The 27,399-nt window shown below is 36.9% G+C and overlaps 1 protein-coding gene and 1 long non-coding RNA gene across 9 annotated transcripts in view; one reads left to right on the top strand and one right to left on the bottom strand.

Moving 5' to 3' along the window:
- Window positions 1-3,816: 3,816 nt before the first annotated feature.
- On the bottom strand, window positions 3,817-7,796 carry LOC106072314 (uncharacterized). Of its 3 annotated transcripts, none has more exons than XR_008775739.1 (5): window positions 7,422-7,796; window positions 6,106-6,218; window positions 4,788-4,891; window positions 4,089-4,148; window positions 3,817-3,933 (listed from the first exon to the last, which is right to left on the bottom strand). It is a non-coding gene; the product is annotated as an uncharacterized LOC106072314 (long non-coding RNA). The 3 variants fall into 3 exon arrangements; XR_001218572.2 differs by having other exon boundaries at window positions 6,111-6,218; window positions 7,422-7,789; XR_001218571.2 differs by having other exon boundaries at window positions 6,120-6,218; window positions 7,422-7,780.
- A 10,014-nt stretch (window positions 7,797-17,810) lies between these two features.
- The window catches only part of LOC106072315 (solute carrier organic anion transporter family member 2A1-like), a 58,319-nt gene continuing 48,730 nt past the window's right edge, over window positions 17,811-27,399 (top strand). The window contains exons 1-5 of one of the 6 annotated variants that reach the window (XM_056015919.1): window positions 17,997-18,181; window positions 24,337-24,560; window positions 26,747-26,838; window positions 26,971-27,105; window positions 27,197-27,309. In XM_056015919.1, coding sequence (XP_055871894.1) covers window positions 26,979-27,105; window positions 27,197-27,309 — 240 coding nt within the window. In that variant the 5' untranslated portion in view covers window positions 17,997-18,181; window positions 24,337-24,560; window positions 26,747-26,838; window positions 26,971-26,978. Of the gene's footprint in view, window positions 17,968-17,996; window positions 18,182-20,942; window positions 21,296-24,336; window positions 24,561-26,746; window positions 26,839-26,970; window positions 27,106-27,196; window positions 27,310-27,399 lie in introns of those variants that run through there. The other 5 variants (XM_056015917.1, XM_056015916.1, XM_056015918.1 and 2 more) reach the window with 5 other exon arrangements.

Below are 27,399 nucleotides of genomic sequence, written 5' to 3'. Positions count from 1 at the left end.
AGAAAAATAAACAATACCTTTCACCCCCACCCCTCCCCTCCCCCCTCCCCACACCCCCACCCACCCCCCCCCCCCCCCCAAGCCTACCCCTATTTCCCCCCCCACTACCCTCCTCCGGGTTTCAGTAATATTAATTTCAAGCCATTGAATATCCTTGCATGTTTAGAAAATAAAAATACAACCATTACAAGACTATTTCATTTAGAAAGATTCATATATAATATATATAAGAATTAACTTCATTTGAAAAATAAAATAAAAACAACGGAAAATATAGAGTATGCTCCAAATAATTGGAGGGCAAGTCTGGTACCTCATAATTTTAAACTACTGTTAAGGGAGGTTATAAATATGTTTTAACTAAATCTATTGGATTGTTTTTTTTTTCTCGTTAGTCTCCCCTTTAAATGTCTGCGCATTTTTTTCACTTCATAAGTCTTCGGAGAACTTCCAAGAAAACATTTGTGTACATTTACATGTCTTTTTAAAGAACAATAAACAATGCGCAAGCAAGCAAGCAAGCAAGCAAGCAAGCATGCAAGCAAGGAAGCACGCACGCACGCACGCGAGCGCGCACACGCACACACTATTTATTTATTTATTTATTTATTTCAACTACGACCTTTTTAACTGCAACAACTTTAATATACGCTAGTGGAGCTGGAATTACCTACCGCGGCTGCTGGCACCTGAGATGAACTCCTATTGAAAAATCAGAGCAGGAAGGAAGGAAGGAAGGAAGGAAGGAAGGAAGGACTAGTCCTCCCATAGTGCTCTTGCAAGAAACTTAGACGTTCGGTGAAGTGCATCATAGCTACCATACAAGTCGAGTAACATCAAAGGAGCATAACATTAGCATAGATTAGAATAGTATATATAACATAGCGCATAATAGCATAAGAGCATAGCATATATTGCATCTATAGTAGGACATTATCATTAGCATTAGGATTGGCTTTGCATAGTTTAGCATAGCATAGCATAGCATAGCATTAGGTTTAGCATTAGGATTACCATTAGCAATAGCATTAGAGTTAGCATTAGCATTAGCTTTAGCATTAGCATTAGCATAAAATAGTACAGTGCAGTGTAGTACAGTATGGAATAAAACATAATAGCATACAAAAGCATAGCAAAGAACAGAATAGCATACAATAGCATAGAGTAGAATAGCATAGCCTTTTTAGCTTTACCTTTACCACACTATAGCATAGCATAGCATAGCATAGCATAGCATAGCAATACCATAGCAATACCATAGCATGAAATAACATGTCAAAATAGTTATATTAAATTTTCAGAATGAGCATCACATAGGCTAGTTTTTTTAATATATAATGTGAAAATGTTCTTAATTCCATTGTACCTAGCAATTTTAAAAACGCTAGTGCAGACACACACAGACATACAAACACTGTCATCTTTAATGCATTAGATTCTATGCTAGTATAGCTATAAATCTGGTACTAGTACTTTAGTACTAGTACCCCGATGCAAAATATTCTAGGCCCTAGGCCCTAGGCCTGACCTAACCTTAAGTATAGGCCGAAAAAAAAAAAAAAAAAAGCATAACCCAAAACCTAAGCAAAATGCAGCTTAAGCTGAAACAACAGAGGGCATATCAACCTAACCCTAACCCTTGGCCGAGCCCCTAGGCTGGCAGCACACCTAGACCGAACCCTAAGTATAGGCCGAAGAAACCCTAATTATAAGCCAAAACCTAAGCAAAATGCAGACAAACCCTAAGCTTAAGCTGAAACAAACAACATCAGCCTAACCCTAATCCTTGGCTGAGCCCTAGGCCGCACACCTAGACCGAACCCTAAGTATAGGCCCAACTATATGCTGAAGAAACCCTAAGCATAATACAGACATACCCTAAGCATAAGCTGAAACAACAGAGGGCATATCAACCTAACCTTGGCCGAGCCCTAGGCTGGCCGTGCCTAGGCCGAACCCTAAGTATAGACTAAGCATAATACAGAAAAAAAAAACCTAAGCATGAGCTGAAAGTAACGGAGAGCCTAACAACCAACGCTAAGGATAAGCCTTACCCCCTAACCCTAACTTTCTCATGCTAACAGTAATGCTAATATGCAAATAAAACATGCAGTATAAATTAAACTTTCAATTTTGCTTAAAAGGCACAGGCTGTTGAACAAACGGTGGGTCACCAGGCTTATAGTACCCACTGCCATTTATGTCCTTGTCCCGATATCATTTGCCTGGGGCAGGAGTCGAACCTGCAACATTTGTTCAGACAGCACTGTCATCAAGCAAAGCAGCAACACATCAAGACAGCACTCTACTCTACTCTACTCTACAGATGGTGTGGTGTGCTGCCTTTTTTTAAATGTACATTTTTCAAGTTACCAAAAGGGGCCCCCAGACCAGTCATCATTTTAGCAGCAGCAGCAACAATTTATTAACTATGCAATACAAAAAGAATTAAAAAGAATTAGAAATTAACTTGAAATGACAAGTTTTATTAATTTCCTATGATTAGATCACTAGATTTTTCACTAGATCTAGACTCTACTTAACTCTACTATAATAGATCTAGATCTAATTCAATTTCTAGACTAGAAATGAAGAAAAATACAGTTATTTGAGTTACTTCATTTGACTAGATTTAACTAACTAGATTTAATTAACTAGATTTAACTAGATCTAGATAATCTAGCTCATGTTGTTGTAGCCTTCAGCCTGGCACTGCACTGCAGAGGATGGATGGATGGATTGATAGATGGATAGAGAGAGATATCTACTATCTAGATCTAATCTAGACATTGAGATAATTAAATCATCTAATCTATCACAGTCTCCAGGGGTGTCCCTGGGTCCACCTGTAACTGTCTATTTATTATAGATCTAGCCCAATATATAGCATATAATTATATTAATACATCTACTACAAGTTACTACTAACTAGATTAATACTAACTCTAGTTTAAGTAACTAGATCTAGATCTAAATCTAGAAGACTAGACAGATTGAACAGAATCACTGAGAATCAGAAACACACTTTGACTTTGATTCAAACATAGGGGCCTAATCTAGACCTTACTAGATCTACTATTTTATTTAATAGAACCAGATCTAGAATAGGCCTACTACAATACTAGATCTAGTCAATCTAGTCTTTATATTATATTAACTAGATCTAGTATTAGTAGTACTAGATCTAGATAGATTTCTATTCAATGGAAGCTGCCATTTGCATATTTCTAAAAACAAAAAAGAACGCCACTGACTAAAGAAAAAGAAACAAATCTAAACAAATCTAGAATACCCTAGAAGCTAGATCTAGTCTAATTAATAAATAAATAAATAAATAGACATAGATCCACCCACCTATCCATTTGTGTGTGAAGGGTACCGGTATTATTAATAACGTAAAATGATAATAAAAAATATTTTTTTTATTATTTAACGTTTGTTGACGTGCGTGCTCGCATGACGTCAGTAATGACGTCAGTAAGTAAAAAAAAAGGGGCTCTCCAGACGACGGGCCGTCCCGTCCCCTCGAAAATAAAAGACAAATGTGAAAGGCCTGACGTGCACACATAACAGGAGGGAAGGAAGGCCCTCCCCATACATAGGGCCGAAAAAAGTACCACGTAATAGAAGGCCTGACGCCATGGAGCACTTCTCAGACGTAGGGCCTAAGAAAACTGTGTGCGGCCCTACGTCATTTTCACTAGTGACGTAGGGCCGCACACAGTTTTCTTAGGCCCTACGTCATTTTCGTCCTAAGCGGTGGGCTTACTACTTTATATGCACTCCACGAAGACAAAAAAAAAGATAACAAAATGGTTTTGTTAGATGTAGTAGTATAATGTGTTTTATTATTTATTTTTACATTACAATTTAGTTAATAGCTGTTAGCTTGGAACTTGTTCACCTTCCTGTCTATCATTGTTGTCTTGTTCCCTTCATAGAAGAAAAAAAAAGAAACAAACAACTGAGGTCATTTCTAGATTAAAAAAAAAATGGTGGTAATAGAATGTAGTGCTAGACATCTGTCTGAATAATACACTAAAATAACCAATAAGTGTAAGGAAATGTATGTCATACTACAAACTTACAGTTATTTCACGCAATATCGTCACTATGGAGGAGGGCGAGGCTATATAGTGATGACCAACCTATAAATGAAAAATATTATTATAGAGCATTTTTTGTTTTTTTCAAATTCAACTACCATGTTTAAATTATTAATAAATATATATATATATATATATACTTTTATCTCAAATTTTCTAATTATCTTTATGTTATACCTACTTATCATACTATTATGAAAGTTATAATATTGTGCAAAAGCAAAATGAATGAATGAATAACTAAAACTAATCATTACATTATCAGAACTAATCAGAAGTTTAATGTTACTGCAGACAGTTACATGGCTACCTTGTTTTTCTTTCAATCTTATTACAACTTCTTTACTGATCAGAAACAAATAAAATATATTTTAGTTCTCTTCAATACTATCATATATCATCAGTCACTATAATTATTCCAATATAAAAGAGTTAGTCATTTAAGTAGTTTTACAGCTGAAGCACAGCTATGGTGATTTTTCCAAACATCGTAGATATATAAATATCCTAATGGGTTCAATACTACTTATGTGGTACATTTCTTTTCAAGACTTATTTCACTACAGATAGGTGAATTCCAACTGTCACCTACATTATTTAATGAACACACATGTATACAGTTCTTTTAATATCACTACATTTTCACAACCTTACAGTAATCATAAAATATTGTTCATGTACCTTTCAAGTTCTTGGAGTTTAGTATTTTTTTGTTCAGGACAAACTGTGTGATGTTAGAGAGGGCTACCACTGTGCAATGAGACTTACAGGGTTGAATTGTCTTCCTTCAAAATGAAAAAAAAAATATGTCAACATCTAGCATCAAGGAATTTTAATACTATCATTAATTAGTTTTTATATTAATGACATAACAAATACATTCTAAAATTTAATATACATTAAACTTATTAAGAAAATATTTCCAAAATTTAATATTTACTTAAAAACAAAAAGAAACTGTAAATCTAGACTTAAAAAAAAAAAGCCAAATTTACAATATTTTTAATGTCTATAAAACTGTTTAATATTCCACCAATTAAAGAAAAATTATTAAAATGTATATTTATATGTAAATAAATATGAATAAACATATATCACATAATTTACCATTAATTTTTTTAAGTTTATAATGCTTGAAAATTCATTGTATTTCTTATAATATAATTATACATACTATGATTTAGGAAAATTGATTTATATATTGCTACCTAGGTTCAACAAATAGTAAATTATCTTCAACTTGTAGGAACATGAAAAAGATATAAAATAAATGTATAATCATATCTTTTAATTAAAACATAGTACCTGGACAAACAATAAATAACTTTAGCACATTATCCATCTTATTACATGAATTCTAGAGTCTTAATCTTCATATATATTATAATTTTTAAAAATTAAATGTTTTCATTTTGTGACAATTTTTCTAAAATAAATAAATAAATGTTTCTACTTTTGATAAATGTGCATATAAATTAGATCTAGATCTTTCTATCTATTTTTCACATATAAGATAAATGTGTAATTATTTAATATAAATATCCACATAAAATATATATATTAATTAATAATATTTAAATTAAGCTCTTGTAGTCCTATTTCTTTACTTAATAGTTAAAAATGGAGTATAATACAGATATAGATTCAATTTACATGTTAAATTTTCTATACAAATAATTAATTCACAACATATGACTTTTACCTAACTACACTTTTAACATGTTACCTAAAATATTTTCACCATTTAAAAGTTTTAAATTTTAAACTTTCCACCACTATTGTATTAATTCAATACTCTGCATTCAAAAGTTCTTTACAGCAAGTTGATAATTACGAAGCAAACAATCATTAGCTTAAATCTTACTCTTCATTGAAAAATCTAATTTGGATTAAAAAGTTGTGAATTCTATAGTACCTGATCTACATCTTTTAAGTCATAAATAAAAAGATAAACTCTCTGTATATACATACATACATATATATATATATATATACATACATTACCATCTTCACCTAGGATCAATTAGTCTGATGAACCACCATTTCAATGTTTTAATGACCAGACCAGATTTCTTCATTCATATCTTTTCTTTCCATGACTATCATATGTCACTGCAAGTAGTGCAAGATATAGAACTATTTATCATTACTATAATATTTCTATTTCTATATAGATATAGAGAGGGAGGGAGAGAGAGAGAGAGAGAGAAAGCGAGAGATACATAAATAAAATATCTTACAACCATAAATGAACATTTCATTATTTTAATATAAATTACATCAACAGTTTTTTCCAAATGTTATATATATATATATATATATATGTGTGTGTGTGTGTGTGTATACAGTATCAGATATAGTTAAGGCCAAAAACTATTTCACATTTGGGGCCTTTTAGTCTTACAATCAACATTTAGATAATTTTCTTTTCCAAATTCTAGATTAATACTTAAATCTAGAAATATTTTTGCTAAATATTGTGTATAGAATAGGCGCCTAGGCCTAAATGTTGACATATAAAACTATTGTCTGTCTATAGGTAAATCCAAAACTAGATCTATACATTCTTTTTAAACCTACATCTTTTCCATGTTCCTACAAATTGAAAATAACTTACTTATATGTATTTAATTTATATAAATAATAATTAGATCTATTTCTCAAACCTATCTATCTAAAATTGTAGATCTAAATCTATTACTATAGTTATAGTCATATAGCTAGGGCTAGAAATTAAAATATATATATATATATAAAATATATATATATATATATATATATATATAGACCTAGACTAGAAATGGATCTAGAATAATCTAGATTCTAGATCTATAGAACTATAATATAGATCTATATTAATCTTAAACTATAAGATGTAGTCTATATTTAATTACATACCAATAGAATGTAATGTCAATGATTCACCAATCTCTACTCAATAAACACTAGTTTATCTACTAGATCTATCTAGTCATAGATATATATTTATATTATTATAATTATATTATTAGCATTATTGCTTAATCTAATCTAAAATCTAGATCTATATTACAATAATATCTTCTACACTCTGGATCTATAAGACTATAAAAAAATAAGACTAGATATATATATGTAGTATAATAAAATAGATCTAGTTAATGATTTTTATACTATTTATACGAATACCTGCATAATAAATAATTTTCAATTTAATTATAGGTCTAATTTAAAATAATACTGTGGCTAGATATAACAAAATATATATTTCTATAGATCTATAATATATACAAATTTAGAGAACTTCTAGATTTGCAGCATCTTGACAGTACGAACCATGTAACGATTGCTTGATGGCAGACTCTTGACTCTGTAAGGACCTCCCGCAAAATATTTTAGGCGCACTTTTATCTTGCAACACCCGCCAAATTTAATGCAATTGAAAACGAGGCTTTACAGTCTATTATTATTTATTATTTGGAAAGTCGGATTTCAAATATCTTTTCATGAAATATTTAATATTATTATCTAAATAATTTCTCATCTTAAATGTAACATTTCATTTCTTTTACATTCTTTTCAGACCTTTTAACAAATTATTACAAATGTGAATAGGCCTTATATATAGGCTAGATATGGACTCAATACACTCTTCTATATATTTTTATTCTTTTCTTTTCAAAATAAAAATGATATTTTATTTCATATGCCAGTGTTTCCCAAATTATGTTCCGCGAGGCCTGAATAGGTTTCAAAGGGACACATTTGGAGACCACTTTCATAGAGGCTAGAAATGTTAGTAGAATTAAAAGAATTTAGATATCTGTTTTTTAAATACTTGATCTAGATCTAGATTTCTAGATAATGGACACATATTTTCCATCTGTGAGTCTCAACCTGTTGCCATTTAAATTTAAATGCATTGGCGTAGCCAGGCTTTTTTTTTTTTTGGGGGGGGGGGGGGTGCGTAGTCTACAATATTTCCACTAACTCCAGGAAAAATCTATTCTGGGGTTCAATGCACGTTTTCCAAAAGAATGAAGGGTTAGAATGTAATAAAGATTAATTATGTACACACACAAACACATGCACGCACGTACGTACGCTCGCACGCAAAAACACACACACATACATACATACATACATACATACATACATACATACATACATACATATATATATATATATATTATAGAGATAGATAGATAGGTATAAACCAGTGTTTCTCAAACTTTATTGTCTGCCGACACAGTAAAAAAAACTAAAAAAAAATTCGCGGCACACCAGGAAGAACAACAGATGTTTTATAATAAAGTGAACATTTATTTGACCTGTTTTTAAGTATAACATTTAATGTGAAGGGTGGGTTTTTTTTTTTTTTTTTTTTTACAGTAAATGCTTTGATCTAATCGAGGCTTCAAAGCCGACAAACAAACTCGCATTTCATCGTCTATTGTAAGAAGTCTCTCTCTCTCTTTTCTTAGACTTGATTTCAGTCAGTGCTGAAAATCCAAACTCACAAAACCATGAAGATGCAAATGGAAGAATTATTTTGATTGCTTTTAAACTGATTGCAGGATATAACTTGTTGATTGAAATCCAAAACACATCCAAGCTTTCTCGGCAAAACTTGACTTAAAAACTGCATCGTTTTTTAAATCAATGAGCTGCTCTGCTTCTTCAGTTGTCAGATTTGTAGCTTCATTGTTTCCAAATGGATAGCTGACCCATCCATAGTCATTACTTCCAACTGTTGGAAAGTAATGCTGCAATGCTGACTGCTGGTGCACTAAAGTGTCCAAGTGTCCAGAATTTCGGGGGTGATTTCTATATTTGAATCACATTCATTGTAAGTAGTCTGAAGAGGAAAATGTCCTTGTTCACCACTTTGAAAATATCTTCGCCTTTGGTCGTAGCTGGTAAGTCTTTGCGAAATAAAAATTCGTTGACACATTTTTCATAATTTATGAACCGAATAAAAGCTAGCAGCTGGGCTTTGCCGTTAACATTAGTGGATTCATCAACTTCAAGAGACCACAGCAGAGACACTTCATCGTCAGTAGCGTCAAAGTGTTCACGGATTTGATCTTTTAAAGCTGACGATAAGTCTTCCAATCTGCGCGAGGTAGTATCAGTTGACAAAGGAACTTTTTCGGCGGCATCGGGTCCAAGGATAGTTTCAACAACTATTGCTTAAGCTGGTGCAATGATTCAGCCTCTGAGTGCACTTTCTTGTGTTTTGCTAATAACTGAGCTATTAATCCCTTTTCTGGCAGCTTTAGGCAGTTCGTAAGTTTCTTAGCTTGTTTATTTTGTTTAGCCCTGATGCTTTCGAAGTATTCCTTCGGTTGCGCTTTTACAGCTGGATGTTTTGTTTCCAAGTGTCTCTTTAATTTGCTTGGAACAAGCGCCTCATTCGATAGAGTTGCATTGCAGATCAGACAGAATTGCAATGGAGCATATTCAGGTCCAGAAGATATGAAACCATATCCGATGTAATCTTCTTTGTACCTTCATTTGGTTCCTTGCTTTTCATTTAACTCTTTCGCAGTTTCATTCTTGCTAACGTATTTCTCCTCGGATAACAATGAAAAACACTTAATGATAATATGTTATTATTAGAATACACCTAAAAAAAAATTAAAATGAAAAACAATCGCTTATTATTATCGTTACCAATTCAAGAACTGCTGTGCGTCTGCTAGGGCGGCCTACATGTGAGTCATTATAATAATATATATGTATAGTCGAAAATTCTAGAACCTGACTAACTAACACTTCCGTCATAATGTAGAGTTCCAAGTGATCAGGACAGAGAGCTCGTGCTAAACTGTTACTGGGTCGTTTGCAAGTGGGGAGGTCATCGCAACGTAGGATAAAAATTTAATAGTCGGCAGACCTGTGGTGGATAAATTTCAAATATTTGTAGAAACTCCGACAGCACACCTGCATATCCGCGGCACAAAGTTTTAGAAACACTGATATAGATAGATATAGATAAATAGATAGATAGATAGATAGATATAGATATAGATAGATAAATAGAGAGAGAGAGAGAGAGAGAGAGAGAGAGAGAGAGAGAGAAAATTTCGGGTATTGAATGCCAACAAAATGCATATTCCGAGCTATCTACAGTACATTATCCTGCTATTCAAAATTTATTTCAAAAAGCTAATCTGCTATTCTTACTTACTTAGATCCTCAGGCGCCGTTCGACGCTGCTTCAACAAATATCTGTCACTGGCAATGTCTGAAGCTTCTTCCTTCCCATCTACTCTAAGGACTTCCTTGAAAGTGTGGCGCCAAGTTGTACTACGATGTCCCTCTTTGTGCATTCCTCGTAATGGCATTCATATCATTACAACTCTTTTAGTATTCCTTCATTCATTATTTATTTCGTCGGAGAACATGTGACGCATTGTCACAACCTAAGTAAGGGGTCGACTCCCTCCCAGTTCGGCAAAGGATTTCTTTGATTGAGACCCGATCTCTATAACTAAAATTTGTAACCTCTCTTGGCTACGCTCTTGGAATTCGGCGACTGTAGTTTGCTTTACATTTTATATCGAAAAGGGAAGTTTTATCGTCAAAATCATTTGTTGGGGGGTTTTAAACTACAATTTTTTTTGAAAAAGTTTGTTTTTTAACAAATTCAAAATCCCCTTTAGCTACGCTCATAGAATTTGGCGTTTGTAATTTGCTTTAGAATAATATTGAAGAGATAGGTTTTCAACCTAAAAACTCTCTATAGAGCGATTTTAAACTTAAAAAAAACATCTGGAGGGGTTTTATACTTTACTCAAAACTCCCCTTTACTTGGTTACGCTACGCTCATAGAATTTTTAGTGTGTACTTTTTTTTTTTTTTTTAATATTGAAGAGGTATTTTTCAGCATTAAACCCCGCTGAAAAGGGAGGGGGGGGGGGTAATACTGAAAACTAAAGACTAGAGTTACCCCACGTAATTTTAGAGGCGAAAAAAAACAAGAGGGGTGGAGGACAACAATTAGTATTCAACATCACTAAATAGAAGAGCCGGACTTATCCATTCTGTCCAAGAAGTCATGGAAAGAGAACAAGTAATCTACTCTGTATTCACCCGTAACTAAATATCAGGGTCGCACTTAACCATTGTGGGGCCCTATGCGAAACGGATTTTGCGAGGCCATGTTTGGGTAGGGAAGCGGATAATAAGTGAAATTTAAGAGTTTGTATTAGAAAATAAATTCGTCTTTGCATTTTATTCATTCTTTACTAGGTACAGAATTACTTTACGAGCCTTGCGTGTAGCGAAGACCATTAATGCTTCGAAGTCATACAGTATATCATAAAAATTCTGTTTCCTACATAGATCACGCTCAAAAGCAAGATTACCAAATCTTTTCATCTATCTTTGAGAATTGTTGACCTCAAGTGATTCTTCATTAGTTTAAGGCGCAAGAAGCTTTTGTTCACCAGATTACACAATTACGGGTAATGCAAAATGCCGTTCTTATTTATCGCGCGTAGGATTGACGTTTTCCATATTTAATGACACTCCAAAATGAGTTTTTTTGTCTATATACTTAAGGAGATTTTGATGACTTTTCTAAAGATTTTAATAATTTCTGGATATTTCCAGAACTTTTTCGTATATTTTGCAATTTCAGGAGTTTTCCAGGAGCTCCTGGTTAATCGACAGGAGGCCGCAGGAAATCTATTATAAGTTATAAAATAGTTCAATTTAATTATTTATACACCTAGAATTAGCGCGGTCCTATGAAAGTGCGGGCCCACTGCGGTCGCATAGATTGCAGTGGCCTAAGATCGGCCCTGCAAAATAGCGGCGTATGCTACGGCACCGGTCGACTAGTGTTATATTAAATAGGAAAATTAGAGATGACATAACTACTTTAAAAAGGCAACAAACATTTTCTGTTCAACTGAACAACGAGATGTGAGTCTGCAGTGAAAGTCAGATAGATTTAGTTAAACTTCATTGCTTAATTGCAAGCCATATCAGAGCATTAAAAAACAAAATAGCTAATTTTGAATTCTTTGATTTAGCTCTGATGTAACGGGATGTAGCACAGTTGGCTATATTCATAAGTGCATGTGATAGGAATTTTGAGATACACGAGGAACTACTTGAGCTTTGTTCTATGTATAACACCACAACAAGCGAGGATGTTTTTGAAAAATGACAGGAGATGGTATTGCAGTACAATTTAACTTTGGTAAAGCTAGCTAGTCTAGCAAACGGATGGCACACCTACCCTGATAAGTGTTAGAAGTGACTGTGAATAAACCAAATATCAACAGAAAATCTTGTTCACTTCTAAATGTGTCAAGAACTAAAAAGATTAAATACGGCTGCAACATTTGGTAAATTAAAGTCCGTTTTTATGACTTCGAGCAAGAATTTTCGTTGTTTGTATCTCCAATTTCATTTGCTCTTGAAAATGCTACTGATAATGTGCAACTAGAACTGATAGAGTTGCAGTCAGATTCTTTGTTGAAAGTGAAGTACATAAAAGTGGGTGGGCCAAAATTTTACAGTTCTTTTTTACTTGACCGGTATGTTGAATTGCGGAAATTAGCAGCCAGAGTTCTTTTCGATAATGAAGGCTACAAAAAAAAAAACACTTATCGTACGAGTTTATCTGATCAAAATTTGTCACCATTGACAAAGGTGTCAGTGGCAAACAAACTTACACCTGACATTAATAAACTTGTATCCCAGAATAGATGTCAAGCATCAGGACAACGAAAAAAAAACAACATAATCATAGTAATTTTTAATGAATGGAACAACTAAAATTTTAGCTAACTAAGGGACAGGTAAACCCATTAATAATTGTATCGTATTGTATTGTTAGTAATTTACATAAAACTATTAGGGTGTTTGGCAACTTACTTTTTGCTGCGGCCCCTCAGGTGATAGTAACTTTTTTATGTGAACCATACATCTAAATAACTTTTACATGACTGATTTTGAGAAAATTGATTTCGTGTGTGTGTCTCTGTGTGTGTATGTGTCTATTTGTGTGTGTGTGTGTGTGTGTGTGTGAGGTGAATCTTCAAAACTATTTATGGGCATCCTCAGGATTCTTTCCAAAAAAAAAAAAGAGGGGGGGGGTTAAAGTTGCCAACTATAGCTCAAAGTCATATCTTCACCTTTTTATTACAGAGAATATTTAAAAAAAGAACTTTTGCCCCCCTTCCCCCCATACATATGTTATATTAAGTTGAATGTAAATACTTCTTTCATGAAACCCCCCCCAAAAAAAAAAAAAAAAAAAAAAAAAAAACTAACATGTGAACACATTTTTTCACTGTACACGTGCCCCCCAACAGTCGATCAAACCAAAAATGCAAATATTGGCAAAACTGTGACTAACTTGACTCAAACTGAATTGCTTCTGGTCGCGATGAACGCTTAGCTGGCAGTTCTGATATTCTTCTGTAGGTTGCAGCGTCATGTATCATTTTAGGTTGAACTGAGCATTAGTATTGTTTAAAAAGTGAGATGCTTATGAAGAAACTAACGAATCAAGATACGGAATGAAAAGCCGTGTTCTGTAATTGTGCTAATATTAGAAGATATTACGTCATTGTTTGTTGTTTATGTTTTATGCGAAAGCAAAGAATCGGACGGAAATAAAAAGTTAGTTATATATGTCTACCTTGATCAAGACAGTCTCGTTATTATCATTATTAAATAGTAACGTCTACAGTAATTTATTATTAATCTGTGACTACAGAACAGTAATAATCCCAAAATCCAAACATTTTTGCTCGGTGTATTTGTCGACTGTACACTTTCGGCAGCACCAAATCCACACCAAAAGTTTGTCTGCCAGCAGATGCCATCTCCCTGAAGTGTTCCTCAGCTTGGTCAAGTTGGTTTTTGATTATGTCATTAATGTGGTCACTTATGCTAAGTATGGATAGACTGAAACATCACGGAAACTGGTTCATTGCTGAACAACTAAAGAAAACAGCACAGTCTGCAAAAGAGCCTCAGACCTCAACAGCTGGCTAGAAGAAGAAGACGACCATTCAAAGAGAAATCAGAAACACAAAGAGAGAAGGAGGAACTGAGTACACACATATACAGTTTGTCTGGTTTCACTTACAGCCTATTATTTTAAAATACGCCAAACAGTCAAAGATCTCAAAGTTGGGACTTAAAGTGCGAATGAATTCTCTGTCCATCGTGTCTCACACAAAACAGGTAAATGTATTGACAACACTTGGGACTGGTACGGAAGAAATAGATAATCTTCTTGATGACACCAACAGCATTACGTATAACTGAAACGTCATTCAGGTCAATGAGAACAAGTTTAAGTCTGTGGGACGCGCAACGGATAAAGTCTGCTTTTAGATCTTAGACTGAACACATATCTGAATGCTACCCATCACCAGGTACTTCTAGCAACCTTGAACTAGTAGTAATGTATTCGCTGACCATGACGTGGGGCACAGGCCCAGTGCGTGTCTCTTACTAACAGAGCTCAAACCAATGAATTCTTCTCGGATACAACGCTCTAACACATCAATTCAGTGCCAGAGAGATCTGCATACCGAGATACCCAGGAAACGCAGTTAATTCATGCTGTTGCCAGTGCTCCGTCGATACAAATCAACCTTTTGACTTAGATGGCATGTGAAGAACTTTCTTGTATCTCTTCTCTTGTAAACTGGTGGACGTGTTTCACCTGATGTTTTATCTGGCGCTAAATATGACCCGCAACTCCATCAGATATGAATTCATTTACCAAAACAACTGTACGCTTCACTCTTATTCAAAGAAACTTTGACATATGTCAATCGAAAGACAACTGGCAGTGATTTTTTACAAGAGCAAATTTTTTTTTATCCTATTCTAGGCCTTGACTAAGTATAATGATATTTATAATTATATGCAAGTGAAAACAAATCGTCACGACTAACATGCTTATAGAGTATTGAATTGCAAGCCTACAATAAGGCGCACATGGTCGGATGTGCACTACAGATGGGAGCCTATTCTAGTTGAGTACACTAACAGCTTCTCTCCTTATTCACTTTATTTCAGTGGAAACACTACATGTTAACATTTTCATTTCATAAAACATTAGGTTATAAGGACCATTAAATGCAGAATAAATTCCTAAAGCCATTAATTTTTTTTTCAACGTTGCGTAATTTTTGATAATAATCAACACGCTTGTGTTTTGATGTGCCACATTGGCCTCACTAGTATCTGAACTATGGGGATGGTGCCAACAAAGTAATCCAACACACCTCCAGGACAAGCAACTCAGCGCTGAATTATTTTTTCTGGAGTTGAATACAAAATAAATAATCCAAAGTACAAGATACGCGCATACAATATGACTTGAAATACAACAGAGTAAGGCAGTGTTTCTCAAGCATTTCTGGTTGTGACCACTACATTGCACATTCTAGGAATCTAGAGGAGCGATGTAGGATCCACAGTGAGGTCCGTGAGTTTACTTTTTTAAAAGAAAGTTATTACAAAAACATCAACAACAACAAAAAAAAAAACAAAAAAAAACGTCATTCCTAATTACACTTGGTTTTCTTTTTCATTTATATTCATTGAAGACAAATGTTCAGAATCCAAATTACCATATAAGGAAATGTCACTAAATGAGTCCGTTAGTTGTTTTTTTTTTTTTTTTTTTCAGAAATAGTGTAGCTTATACAATTATGAGCGTTGTAAAAAGTTCTTCCTAGAGATAGAACTGAAGATGCGGTGTAGGGTTTGGCCCCAACTCAAGTGGGCAAGAGGGTCTGATGTCGGGACGGGCGACTTTCATCTTCAACGCCTTTTGTTTCTTACAGTAGTAAGAAGAGAGACTACCGGAAACAGCAAGATAGGTTGTGATGTGTTTTCAGAACGGCACTTAGTCATACGTCTAGTCAAACAAAAAGTCTAGGACCATAGTAAGTCTAAGAATAAAGAGGCGACCCTGATCAGTAGTAAGTCTATTATGCGATGGATAGTCTAGGTACATATATTGCACGGACGTCTGTAATAGGCGTAATCTTTTTAAAGACCATCGTCGTGTTAAGTACCACTCTGTCACGGACCATTTTTTTCCAGACAAAAGTCTTCACTATAATAAAGTGCAATAGTCGGAAGAGATTCTGAGACAAACTTTTCTGTTGCTATTTATTTATATAGGGGAATAAAACAACCCCCCAGTGTTTCTCAACATTCAGCAAAAAAAAAAAATCATGTTGATGGTCTTTCTCTTTACAGCTAGAATGTCAGGAGGAGCGCTGAAAGCTCCCCCAGTGGCAGAGGCGGCTTCAGCAGTGTGTGGGGCCCTTGGCGAATGTCTTATGCGGGGACCTGAGCTGAAAGGGAAGACTATATATATCTATATAAACAAATCACATCACTCGCTAACTGGATCTGATGTGCATCCCTATCAAAGCTGATATCAAGGCGTGCAGTTAACGATGTGACTGAAACACGATGTCTAAGCCCAGTAGCCTAGTGGGGAAAAAATGAATACATCAATCGTGGTCAAAGACACAGTACAAAGCAAGGAAACTTTCACACACACCCTCGTCGCTTCTTCTGTATAGCGGACTAAAGTAACAGTACTATATTTACTGCACACGTACCGATTTTTTTTACACTGTACTGCGACCTAACAGTATGACTGTATGACTCTTTATGTACGAAATAAACGATTTTGAACTGTATTTCGAAACTAAAAATGTCATTTTAAGAGCTTACATATTAATTGGTATTATATAGAGGCCAGGAAATCTCTCGCGGGGCCTGTTGCAGTTGCCCCACTTGCCAGACCCTAAGGCTGCTACTGCCCAGTGAGGTGAGGGGCGAAAAAAGGTATATCAAATTTAGTAAAGTAAATTAACTTGGCCGCAAGGACCGAGTGTGGTTGACAATCATGACACAAGTGGCTAGTGTATATCTTAATTAGGCGTATTTCTCGTCATATTATCTTCATGTTAAGCGAGACCTCTTGTAGTGGTAGGCTTGTTTTGGTCAGCATAAGACATCAACAGCATTTAGAATTCTATACATTTTATTTTTAATGTTCAGATTGAAACAGATCTAGACCAACAACAATAAATCTGTGCGATAAATGATATTTTTACCAACTGCTTTTGTTTAACGCTATTTCATGCTTTTGCAAGACGCTATGATCCTATCACTCTTATTTGGACCAGTTAGGAAAATGGGGGGGGGGGGGGGGAGAAATTGATTTTACCGTAATTAGTCTTGAATGCATTTACAAAAAAAAAAACAACAAACACACAGGTGGCTTTAACAGAGAGACGGAGGTTAGACACAAACTCAATAGCCTTACGAAGGCCACTAAAAACAAACTCACAATTTCAATAGCCCCTTTATATATACTGAATAATTTGGAAGACCTTTAAGTTTTAATCTATGATAGAGGAATGTTGCAAATATTTTCTTTTTAAAATTGTTTTACAAATTATCAGTAACAACAGTTTTTAACTATCGAATTGTATTAATTTTCTCTACACACACAAGCTTTCATACAGAGGCAAAATTCTAAAAATTCATTTCTAAGGGACCATTTTGGGAACCATTGGCTTCTCGTGTTCACTCTACAGAGGACTCAACACACATTCTCTGTGCTAAATACATGTGTAGCTCAAGTCATAATTAAAACTGTCTTTCTTAGTCACATCAGTCAACACACACACACACACATACACAGAAATCTGCCCACATCGTCACACACACATTTGACAGTAATTAATGAGACACAAGAAGATTCTGAAACACGTCACGTGACCTCGCGCTAGCATTAAAGGTTTTAGATACAAGTAGATGCCAGTGTGTGTGTGTACCTGGGGGGGCCATTCTGTCACAAAAATAAGTAAGTTTTATTCTAGCCTAGGACGTAAATGTTTATTATCAATGTGTGTGTGTGTGTGTGTATTGATGGTGCCGTAGTGATACATCTCTTGAGAACTCGCAACATTTCTAATGGACTTCTGACTCGTACAGATTGACTCGCGTTTTTTTTGTTTTCAGTAAAAACATGAATTCCACAAACAGCCTCTATCTAGGTGTTTACCTTGGGTGGCTGTGTAGGTCTATGTGGTTGGATCGCTTTTGTTAATTTTTGCAGATGGCTTCCATGTCTCGCATGCATAGGTTGCTGTTGGTATGACGCTTGTGTGTAGTACTAACCTTTGAGTTGTGGGGATGCAAAACACTTGCACACTGTTGGACTGAAGAATAATAAGAAGAAACGACTTCAATGAACCAGAAAAAAAAGGGGGGGGGGATGATTTGTAATTCACGGATCTATGAAGTGAGTGATTTGTTTGTATCTGTGTGTCAGCTGTTCCATTAGAAGAGCCCAAACCTGTTGGGGTGAGGAGAGGCGTGTGCAGGCCACACCGAGTCCTAAAGATTGTACTTTCTTACGTCAGAACCAGTGGCGTAGCATTCATGGCGCGAAGGGGTTCAAAGGACACGAGCCCACAACCCATTAGGGGCCATTTGAAATTGTGATTTAGAGTTGTGCATTGTACTTGGAACCCTAAGAGCTCCCTCTTACAGGTCTGGATGAACGGCGCTCACCTCGCGTACGCCGTTCTGTCTGGCGGGGAGGGGGGACTTGGGGTTAAACTCAAACTTAAGGGGCCCAATGCATGTCGCGTAGCTACCAAGATGCAAAGGGACTCATTGCGCTTTGGTCCATAACTAACAACCAAATGTGGCCAACATGACCTCTAAGGTATGACACCAAAGAAGGAAAAAAAATTAAACTTTAAAAAAAAACTACTTAAAAAAAAACAACTTCCTCCAATATCCTAAACTAGTCGACCGGCGCATAGCATACGCCGCTATTTTGAGGGGGCGACCTTAGGCCAATGCAACCTATGTGACCGCAGTTGTCCCCGCACTTTCATAGGACCCGCATTTTCATAGAATCTGCGCTAATTTAAGGTGTATACATTATTAAAATAAACATTTTCATAACTTAAAACAGATTTCCCGCGCCCTCCTGTCAATTTACCAGGAGCTCCTAGAAATCTCCCGAAATTGCAAAATATACGAAAAAGTCCTTAAAATATACGGAAATATATAGACTAAAATTGTCATTTTGGGATGTCATTCAATATGGAAAACGTCAATTCTACGCGCGATAAATAAAAACGGCATTTTGCATTAGCCGTAATTGTGTAATCTGGTGAAAGAAGCTTCTCTAGCCTTAAACTAATGAAGAATTACTTGAGGTCAACAATTCTTAAAGATAGATTGAAACATTTGGTAATTTTTGCTATTGAGCGTGATCGATGTAGAAAACAGAATTATCATGATATACTGTATGACTTTGATTCACGCAAGGCTCGTAAAATAATTTTGTACGTAGAAAAAAATGAATAAATTGCAAAGACAAATTTATTTTCTAATACAAACTCTTAAATTTCACTTATTATCCGCTTCCCTACCCTAACTTGGCTCGGCGAAATCCGTTTCCCTTAGGGCCCCACAATTGATAAGTCCGGTCCTGCTATTTAGTGACCTGTAAATATACATAGTAGATTACATGTTCTATTTCCATGACCTCTTGGTCACAATGGTTAAGTCCGGCGCTGCTATTTAGTGTTTGTAAAATGTTTTACATGTTTCGGATGTTCCTTCAGAGTTGAAGATAATTACTTCCTAGTCCAAACCTCCCGCAGGACGAAGGGGGATGGGAGCGGGCAGGGTTTGATAAATCCAAACGACAATCATGCGCGCAAACCGCACGACCAGGCAGCCATCCGTAGCGGAGGGGGAAAAATATCTCCCCCCCCTCTTTTTTACGTGAGGTAGAAATTAAAAAAAAAAGAGTGATCTTTCTTGAGTACAACGGTCCGGCCCTGCTATTTTGTGAATACTTGTTCTCCACCCCTCTTGTTTTTTTTTTTTTTACCAAACTTTATATTAACTTTAAAACGTCAACCCGTGTTTTCAGCTAGAGTTTGTGTACCAGTGTGTTGGAGCTGCTTTCATCAGGTTTTTTGTTTCTGGTGTGGGGCTAGAGCCGCGCTATATCACAACGTACGTTAACAACAACGTAAACTTGGTCTTGAATGATTCGAGTCTCTGCGCTGTGGTCAGGAAGTTGCAGCTTTCTATAGTTTGGTAAAAAAAAAGTGTGTTCATTTTATGCTCCCAGCATAGCAGTGGCGTATCTAGGGTATATGAGGCCCTGTGCGGCCCGCACCACCTGCACATGACTAGCTAGGCCTCTGCAGCAAGATGGGAGCTTTCTAAATTTAATATGGAGAACAAAGTTTCTAAGGCACTCAGAATTTTTTTCCTACAATGTTATTATCAAGAAATGATGCACTAACAGCACTGAGATTGCTAGTTTGATGTGCTCAAGATGCTATAACTTCCCATAGGAAAAAGAAGGTCGTGAAGCTACAGCTCTTAGATTGAAATTAGAAATTACAAACTAGTTTGTATAAACATTGTTACAATGTGCCTGCTATATTTTTTTCACTTTGCCTGTGACAGTTGAAGATGCGATGGATCAAACACAATATTCAAGAAGTTCTAACGCAGTGATTTTTGGCTTTGCTTATCGGAAGGGGTGGGGGAGCGGTGGCTTAGCGGTTAAGCGCTCGGCTTCTGAATCTTGAGTCCTGGGTTCGAATCTCGGTGAAGACTGGGATTTGACTGGGATTTGACTTTAGTTGGGGAAAGTAAAGGCGGTTGGTCTTTGTGCTGGCCCAGCTCGTTTACCGTTGGCCACAGAAACAAATGACCTTATCATTATCTGCCAGTTTTGGCAGTTTTGAAAAGTACTTGATTCAAGATTTAGAAACAAAATATTCCGATGTATCCGTTGGCTTATAAAATCTCAAGGAAGAAATTTGTATGTTCCTTGAAGGATTGTCGCACCTAGTGAATTAGTTGTAAAGTAAAAATATTCTCTATTTAATAGCACCACTATTTTGATGACGTCATTTACTATTGTGTTATTTGTGAGCAGTAGGTGATCCCCCCTTGTCGCCTCGTCATAATTTTTTATGACATATATTGTCTTAGCTCGTCTGTTGCGTTTCACGCCATGTTGCTAGACTGAAGCCAGCTCTATTTTAGTCAGCTCTTGATTTTCTCCTTGGATCTGATATTGGATAGCCTTATCGTTGCCCTTGGTAGATATTCTTAAAGGATTATATTGACCGCTGTTTAGGGTGAATTTTATTTCGTATTGTATAGTTAATTTTTATTTGGATTAGATCGTATTCATATTTTGTAATTCTTCTGAAAGATGATAAGAGAATATCTGTTCATTGAATCTGTCTCTAGGGTTTTCGTCTCAGTGTCAAGTCTCGGTCTCAATGGCTTTAGATTAGAGGACTCAGGCTTTAGATTAGAGGACATAGGCTTTAGATTAGAGGACTCAGGCTTTAGATTAGAGGACTCAGTGAGTTTAGATTAGAGGACTCAGGCTTTAGATTAGAGGACTCAGGCTTTAGATTAGAGGACTCTGGCTTTAGATTAGAGGACTCAGGCTTTAGATAAGAGGACTCAGTGGCTTTAGATTAGAGGACTCAGGCTTTAGATTAGAGGACTCAGGCTTTAGATTAGAGGACTCAGTGGCTTTAGATAAGAGGACTCAGTGGCTTTAGATCGGAGGACTCAGGCTTTAGATTAGAGGATTCAGGTTTTAGATTAGAGGACTCTGGCTTTAGATTAGAGGACTCAGGCTTTAGATTAGAGGACTCAGGTTTTAGATTAGAGGACTCAGGCTTTAGATTAGAGGACTCAGTGGCTTTAGATTAGAGGACTCAGTGGCTTTAGATTAGAGGACTCAAGCTTTAGATTAGAGGACTCAAGCTTTAGATTAGAGGACTCAGGCTTTAGATTAGAGGACTCAGGCTTTAAATTAGAGCACTCAGGCTGTAGATTAGGATCTACATAGAACATAGAACTGTCTAAAGTATAAATAGTGGATATGTAGGCAGTTCTATGTTGACTTACTTACTTAGACTTAGACTTAGGTCCTCCCGCGCCGTTCGGCGCATTGGGCGGCAAGCTGTCTCCATAATGATCTGTCACTGGCAATGTCTGAAGCCTCTTCCCATCTGGTGTCCACTGTTCTGAGGTCCTCCATGAAGGTGTGTCGCCAGGTAATACGAGGACGTCCCTGTTTGCGCTTTCCTCGTTTTGGCTTCCATGTTATCGCAACTCTTGGTGTGCGTAATTCATTTTGACGTAGAACATGTCCCGCAAACCTCATGCGACGCTCAGTCACAACCTCACTAAGTGTTCGACTCCCAGTTCGGCAAAGGTTAGAGGTTAGGATCTAGGCTGTTAGATTAGAGGACTCAGGCTTTAGATTAGAGGACTCAGGCTTTAGATTAGAGGAATGTGGCTTTAGATTAGAGGACTCAGGCTTTAGATTAGAGGACTCTGGCTTTAGATTAGAGGACTCTGGCTTTAGATTAGAGGACTCAGGCTTTAGATAAGAGGACTCAGTGGCTTTAGATTAGAGGACTCAAGCTTTAGATTAGAGGACTCAAGCTTTAGATTAGAGGACTCAGGCTTTAGATTAGAGGATTCAGGTTTTAGATTAGAGGACTCTGGCTTTAGATTAGAGGACTCAGGCTTTAGATTAGATGACTCAGGCTTTAGATTAGAGGACTCAGGCTTTAGATTAGAGGACTCAGGCTTTAGATTAGAGGACTCAGGCTTTAAATTAGAGGACTCAGGCTTTAGATTAGAGGATTCAGGTTTTAGATTAGAGGACTCAAGCTTTAGATTAGAGGACTCAAGCTTTAGATTAGAGGACTCTGGCTTTAGATTAGAGGACTCAGGCTTTAGATTAGAGGACTCAGGCTTTAGATTAGAGGACTCAGGCTTTAGATTAGAGGACTCAGGCTTTAAATTAGAGGACTCTGGCTTTAGATTAGAGCACTCAGGCTGTAGATTAGGATCTACATAGAACATAGAACTGTCTAATGTATAAATAGTGGATATGTAGGCAGTTCTATGTTGACTTACTTACTTAGACTTAGACTTAGGTCCTCCCGCGCCGTTCGGCGCATTGGGCGGCAAGCTGTCTCCATAATGATCTGTCACTGGCAATGTCTGAAGCCTCTTCCCATCTGGTGTCCACTGTTCTGAGGTCCTCCATGAAGGTGTGTCGCCAGGTAATACGAGGACGTCCCTGTTTGCGCTTTCCTCGTTTTGGCTTCCATGTTATCGCAACTCTTGGTGTGCGTAATTCATTTTGACGTAGAACATGTCCCGCAAACCTCATGCGACGCTCAGTCACAACCTCACTAAGTGTTCGACTCCCAGTTCGGCAAAGGTTAGAGGTTAGGATCTAGGCTGTTAGATTAGAGGACTCAGGCTTTAGATTAGAGGACTCAGGCTTTAGATTAGAGGAATGTGGCTTTAGATTAGAGGACTCAGGCTTTAGATTAGAGGACTCTGGCTTTAGATTAGAGGACTCTGGCTTTAGATTAGAGGACTCAGGCTTTAGATAAGAGGACTCAGTGGCTTTAGATTAGAGGACTCAAGCTTTAGATTAGAGGACTCAAGCTTTAGATTAGAGGACTCAGGCTTTAGATTAGAGGATTCAGGTTTTAGATTAGAGGACTCTGGCTTTAGATTAGAGGACTCAGGCTTTAGATTAGATGACTCAGGCTTTAGATTAGAGGACTCAGGCTTTAGATTAGAGGACTCAGGCTTTAGATTAGAGGACTCAGGCTTTAAATTAGAGGACTCAGGCTTTAGATTAGAGGATTCAGGTTTTAGATTAGAGGACTCAAGCTTTAGATTAGAGGACTCAAGCTTTAGATTAGAGGACTCTGGCTTTAGATTAGAGGACTCAGGCTTTAGATTAGAGGACTCAGGCTTTAGATTAGAGGACTCAGGCTTTAGATTAGAGGACTCAGGCTTTAAATTAGAGGACTCTGGCTTTAGATTAGAGGACTCAGGCTTTAGATTAGAGGACTCAGGCTTTAAATTAGAGGAATCTGGCTTTAGATTAGAGGATTCAGGTTTTAGATTAGAGGACTCAGGCTTTAGATTAGAGGACTCAGGCTTTAAATTAGAGGACTCAGGCTTTAGATTAGAGGACTCAGGCTTTAGATTAGAGGAATGTGGCTTTAGATTAGAGGAATCAGGCTTTAGATTAGAGGACTCAGGCTTTAGATTAGAGGACTCAGGCTTTAGATTAGAGGACTCAGGCTTTCATCTCAGGTTTTCTGTCTTATGTTTCAAGTCTGAGGTTCGAGTCTTAGGTTCTAGATTATAGACTGCGAGTTGCTACATCCAGACCTGGTGGTGCTTTGTGAAGTTGTGAATTTTGGATGCTACTAGAAACTTTTACTAATGGATCGTGGGTGAACAGTTTCTTGGCTGGAATTTAGATCTACGTGTATTGCCAGTTGTTGTCTTGAAGGATTGTCACTGTGTGGACAATATTGCTGAACCTTATAAGTTAAGGTGAATTATTCTTGTTTACTTTTAAATACTTAAGTATTTAATAGAATCTTACTATAAGTATTGATTTTGCATACCATATGTACTTATATTTCTTTATCATCATTGTTGATCATACATCATTTTTTCATTGCAGAAATATCATTAGATTAAATTCATATTTTAATTTAAATCATCATGCACCTCATTTATTGTTTTATGCACAACTGGGTGTGTATGGTGTGACTGTCGGGCTGAACTTGGGCCTAAACTTTTACAAGTTTTAACGTATTTACAATATAAAACACACATTTGTAATTCAAAATTAATGAAATACCTAGATACATTGATAATAATCAATAATTACATTGAACTAAGACCTGACTGTGTGACTTTGTTACTAATACTAATGTGATCAGTATTATTGCAATGGGTTGTTTGCATATGAAATATATGTCCTCCATCAGTCGCGAAGCGTTGAGATGAATGCCTGGGCATTAGCTGTGGTCGGAACGATGTCGCCCACACATCAGTTCCCCCCTCTCCACGCAGCTGATGTATCCAAAGGAACGGCAGTGCCGATACAGTTTGGGATCAGCGGCGTCGCAGTGGAGATCCAACGTGACCTAGTCACGATTTCCTGCTACACACGGTTGTGGAATATGGAGGTGAATTGTGCGAAAACGGTCTGGACCCTTTTCACTCTTGGCAAAGATGTCTACAAAGAAAAGATTTCTCTCTCAATCAATGGTACCGAGCTAAAAATTGGAAACCAAGCCGAAATACCTGGGAGTCGGACCCAAAAATGGGTTTGTCCGACAATGTGAGACTAGCACGAGAGCAAGCCTCGGAAAGCCTTAAGGTAGTCAAACGATTAGCCACGACCAAGTGGGGGGCCAAAGCGAACGTGTTACGGGCCCTCTACATTGGAGAGGTAAGGTTGAGAATGGAGTACTCGTCTCTTGCACAAGTCTATGCCTCACAAACGTCTCTAGCAGGGCTGGACTCAGTGCAGAACCAAGCAATTAGACTCATGTCGAGCCTACAAGCCATTGAAGCTCAGCCGACACGCTCCCGGAACCGCTGGCAAAAACACTGGCGTGCGTGGGACGCCTCCAAGAAAAACACGAAATTTGGACGACATTCCAGTACGTACCTGGACATGTGGGGGTCGAAGGTAACACGAAGGCTGACTTATTAGCCAAGTTCGGCACAAAGCTGGACCCTGTGGACGAGTCACAGACTTTTGAGCAGGCAAAACTTAAAAGGACCATCCAAATCGGACGAATGGTGGCAGCTGAATAGGGATGAACAGGTGACAATCGCTAGTTACAGAACGGGACACTGTCCAATCGGTGCCTATTTTGCTAAATTTAAACCAAACTTCGATTCACGCTGCAGGCATTGTCAGGACGACGTCGAGACAGTAAACCACATCCTTTATGAGTGCGCAACACTACACCCTACACATGGCCATATGAGTGAACCAAAAACTGGTTTGCATGAGGAGCTGGCTCTGTATGGAGACAGAGAAACTCTGAGAAGAACTGCCGCTTTCCTTGTCCGTGCTATCAGAGAATAGAGTTCTCAACACGGTGCCCTAGAGCGATGAGACTTACACGGTTCTGCCAGAGTGTAGCACTGGGTTCTGCAAACTGCCTTAGGGTCGCCAGCTTCTTATTTTTCCTCAGGGTTGACTCCCGAGGCCTTTCCGATGGTTGGGTATAGCTGCAAGGCAACAGAGGTTTGAATTCAGAGTTTCCCTTCTCCTAGGTGGGTAGCCAACCATGGCTAACGAGCCCCTCCTGCCCGAAGCTTACTGGTTAAGGCGCCAGTTACTCGCCTTTGACCCTTCTCCTGTTAGTGAGTACAGTTCCGCCGGACTCAAGAACCATTTTTTGATACCATCAGCTCACCATGTAGCGCAGAAGCAGATTCAGCTCCAGAGGACATACCTCCAAGAAAATTATGACCTGAAAGAGACGCTCCAGTCAGTACTTTCGCGAAAGTTTGATAGGTGCTAGAAGCTGTATTCCCATACTTAAAAACCTTTATTGCTAAATGTTCACATTATTTGGGTTCAAATACATTACGCTCGGAAGAAAACAGTTCGTCAATACTTCACATTAAATACAGCTGTACATTTGTGTTGAAATGTTGTGATGTAAAAAGACAATAGCAAATTTAAAAAAATGTAAAATTGTTTTCAGAAATGCTTGTTGTAATTCCTCAATTAGGAGTGTGAAAAATGAAAATTTAATGTATAACACAGTATGTATGTGAATTAAAAGACATTATCACAGTAAGCTATCGTATTTTTCTTTGTTGTAAATACATACATACTTACATGCGGCCCTCCCATTTTTTTTTACTGCGGCCCTCAATACAAAAAGGTAGACTACCCCTGCTCTGAAACCATGTTCTCTTTTCGTAGCCTACAACATGACTGAAATCAACCTTTTGACTGATAGTGATGTGAAGTGTAAGGTCCAGCTGACTGGCGTAGACAATGTTGCCTTTGATGGACAGAAAGAAACATTGGAAAATGTCTCCAGTGGCATCAAAAAGGGTAAGTGTTCTCAAACTTCGTTTCAGTGAAATGCTTTGAGTTTTTGTAACATTTTGTAGTTTGAAACTTTCTGTCTCTACACAAATGACAGAAGAAACGAGACGACACTTGACACCAGCCAGTGAAGAGATGGCTCAAGATCACTCAGAGGATCTCAACCTGTTCTATTGCGGCTTATCCTGGTGTCGACCTCAATGGATGCAGGTAATCTATCTATCTATCTATCTATCTATCTATCTATCTATCTATCTATCTATCTATCTATCTATCTATCTATCTATCTATCTATCTATC

The sequence above is a fragment of the Biomphalaria glabrata genome, chromosome 17 (assembly GCF_947242115.1).
Source record: "Biomphalaria glabrata chromosome 17, xgBioGlab47.1, whole genome shotgun sequence".
Taxonomy (NCBI): Eukaryota; Metazoa; Mollusca; class Gastropoda; family Planorbidae; genus Biomphalaria; species Biomphalaria glabrata.
Note: the sequence above shows the minus strand (reverse complement) of the source record. Positions and strands in the feature narration are given on the sequence as shown.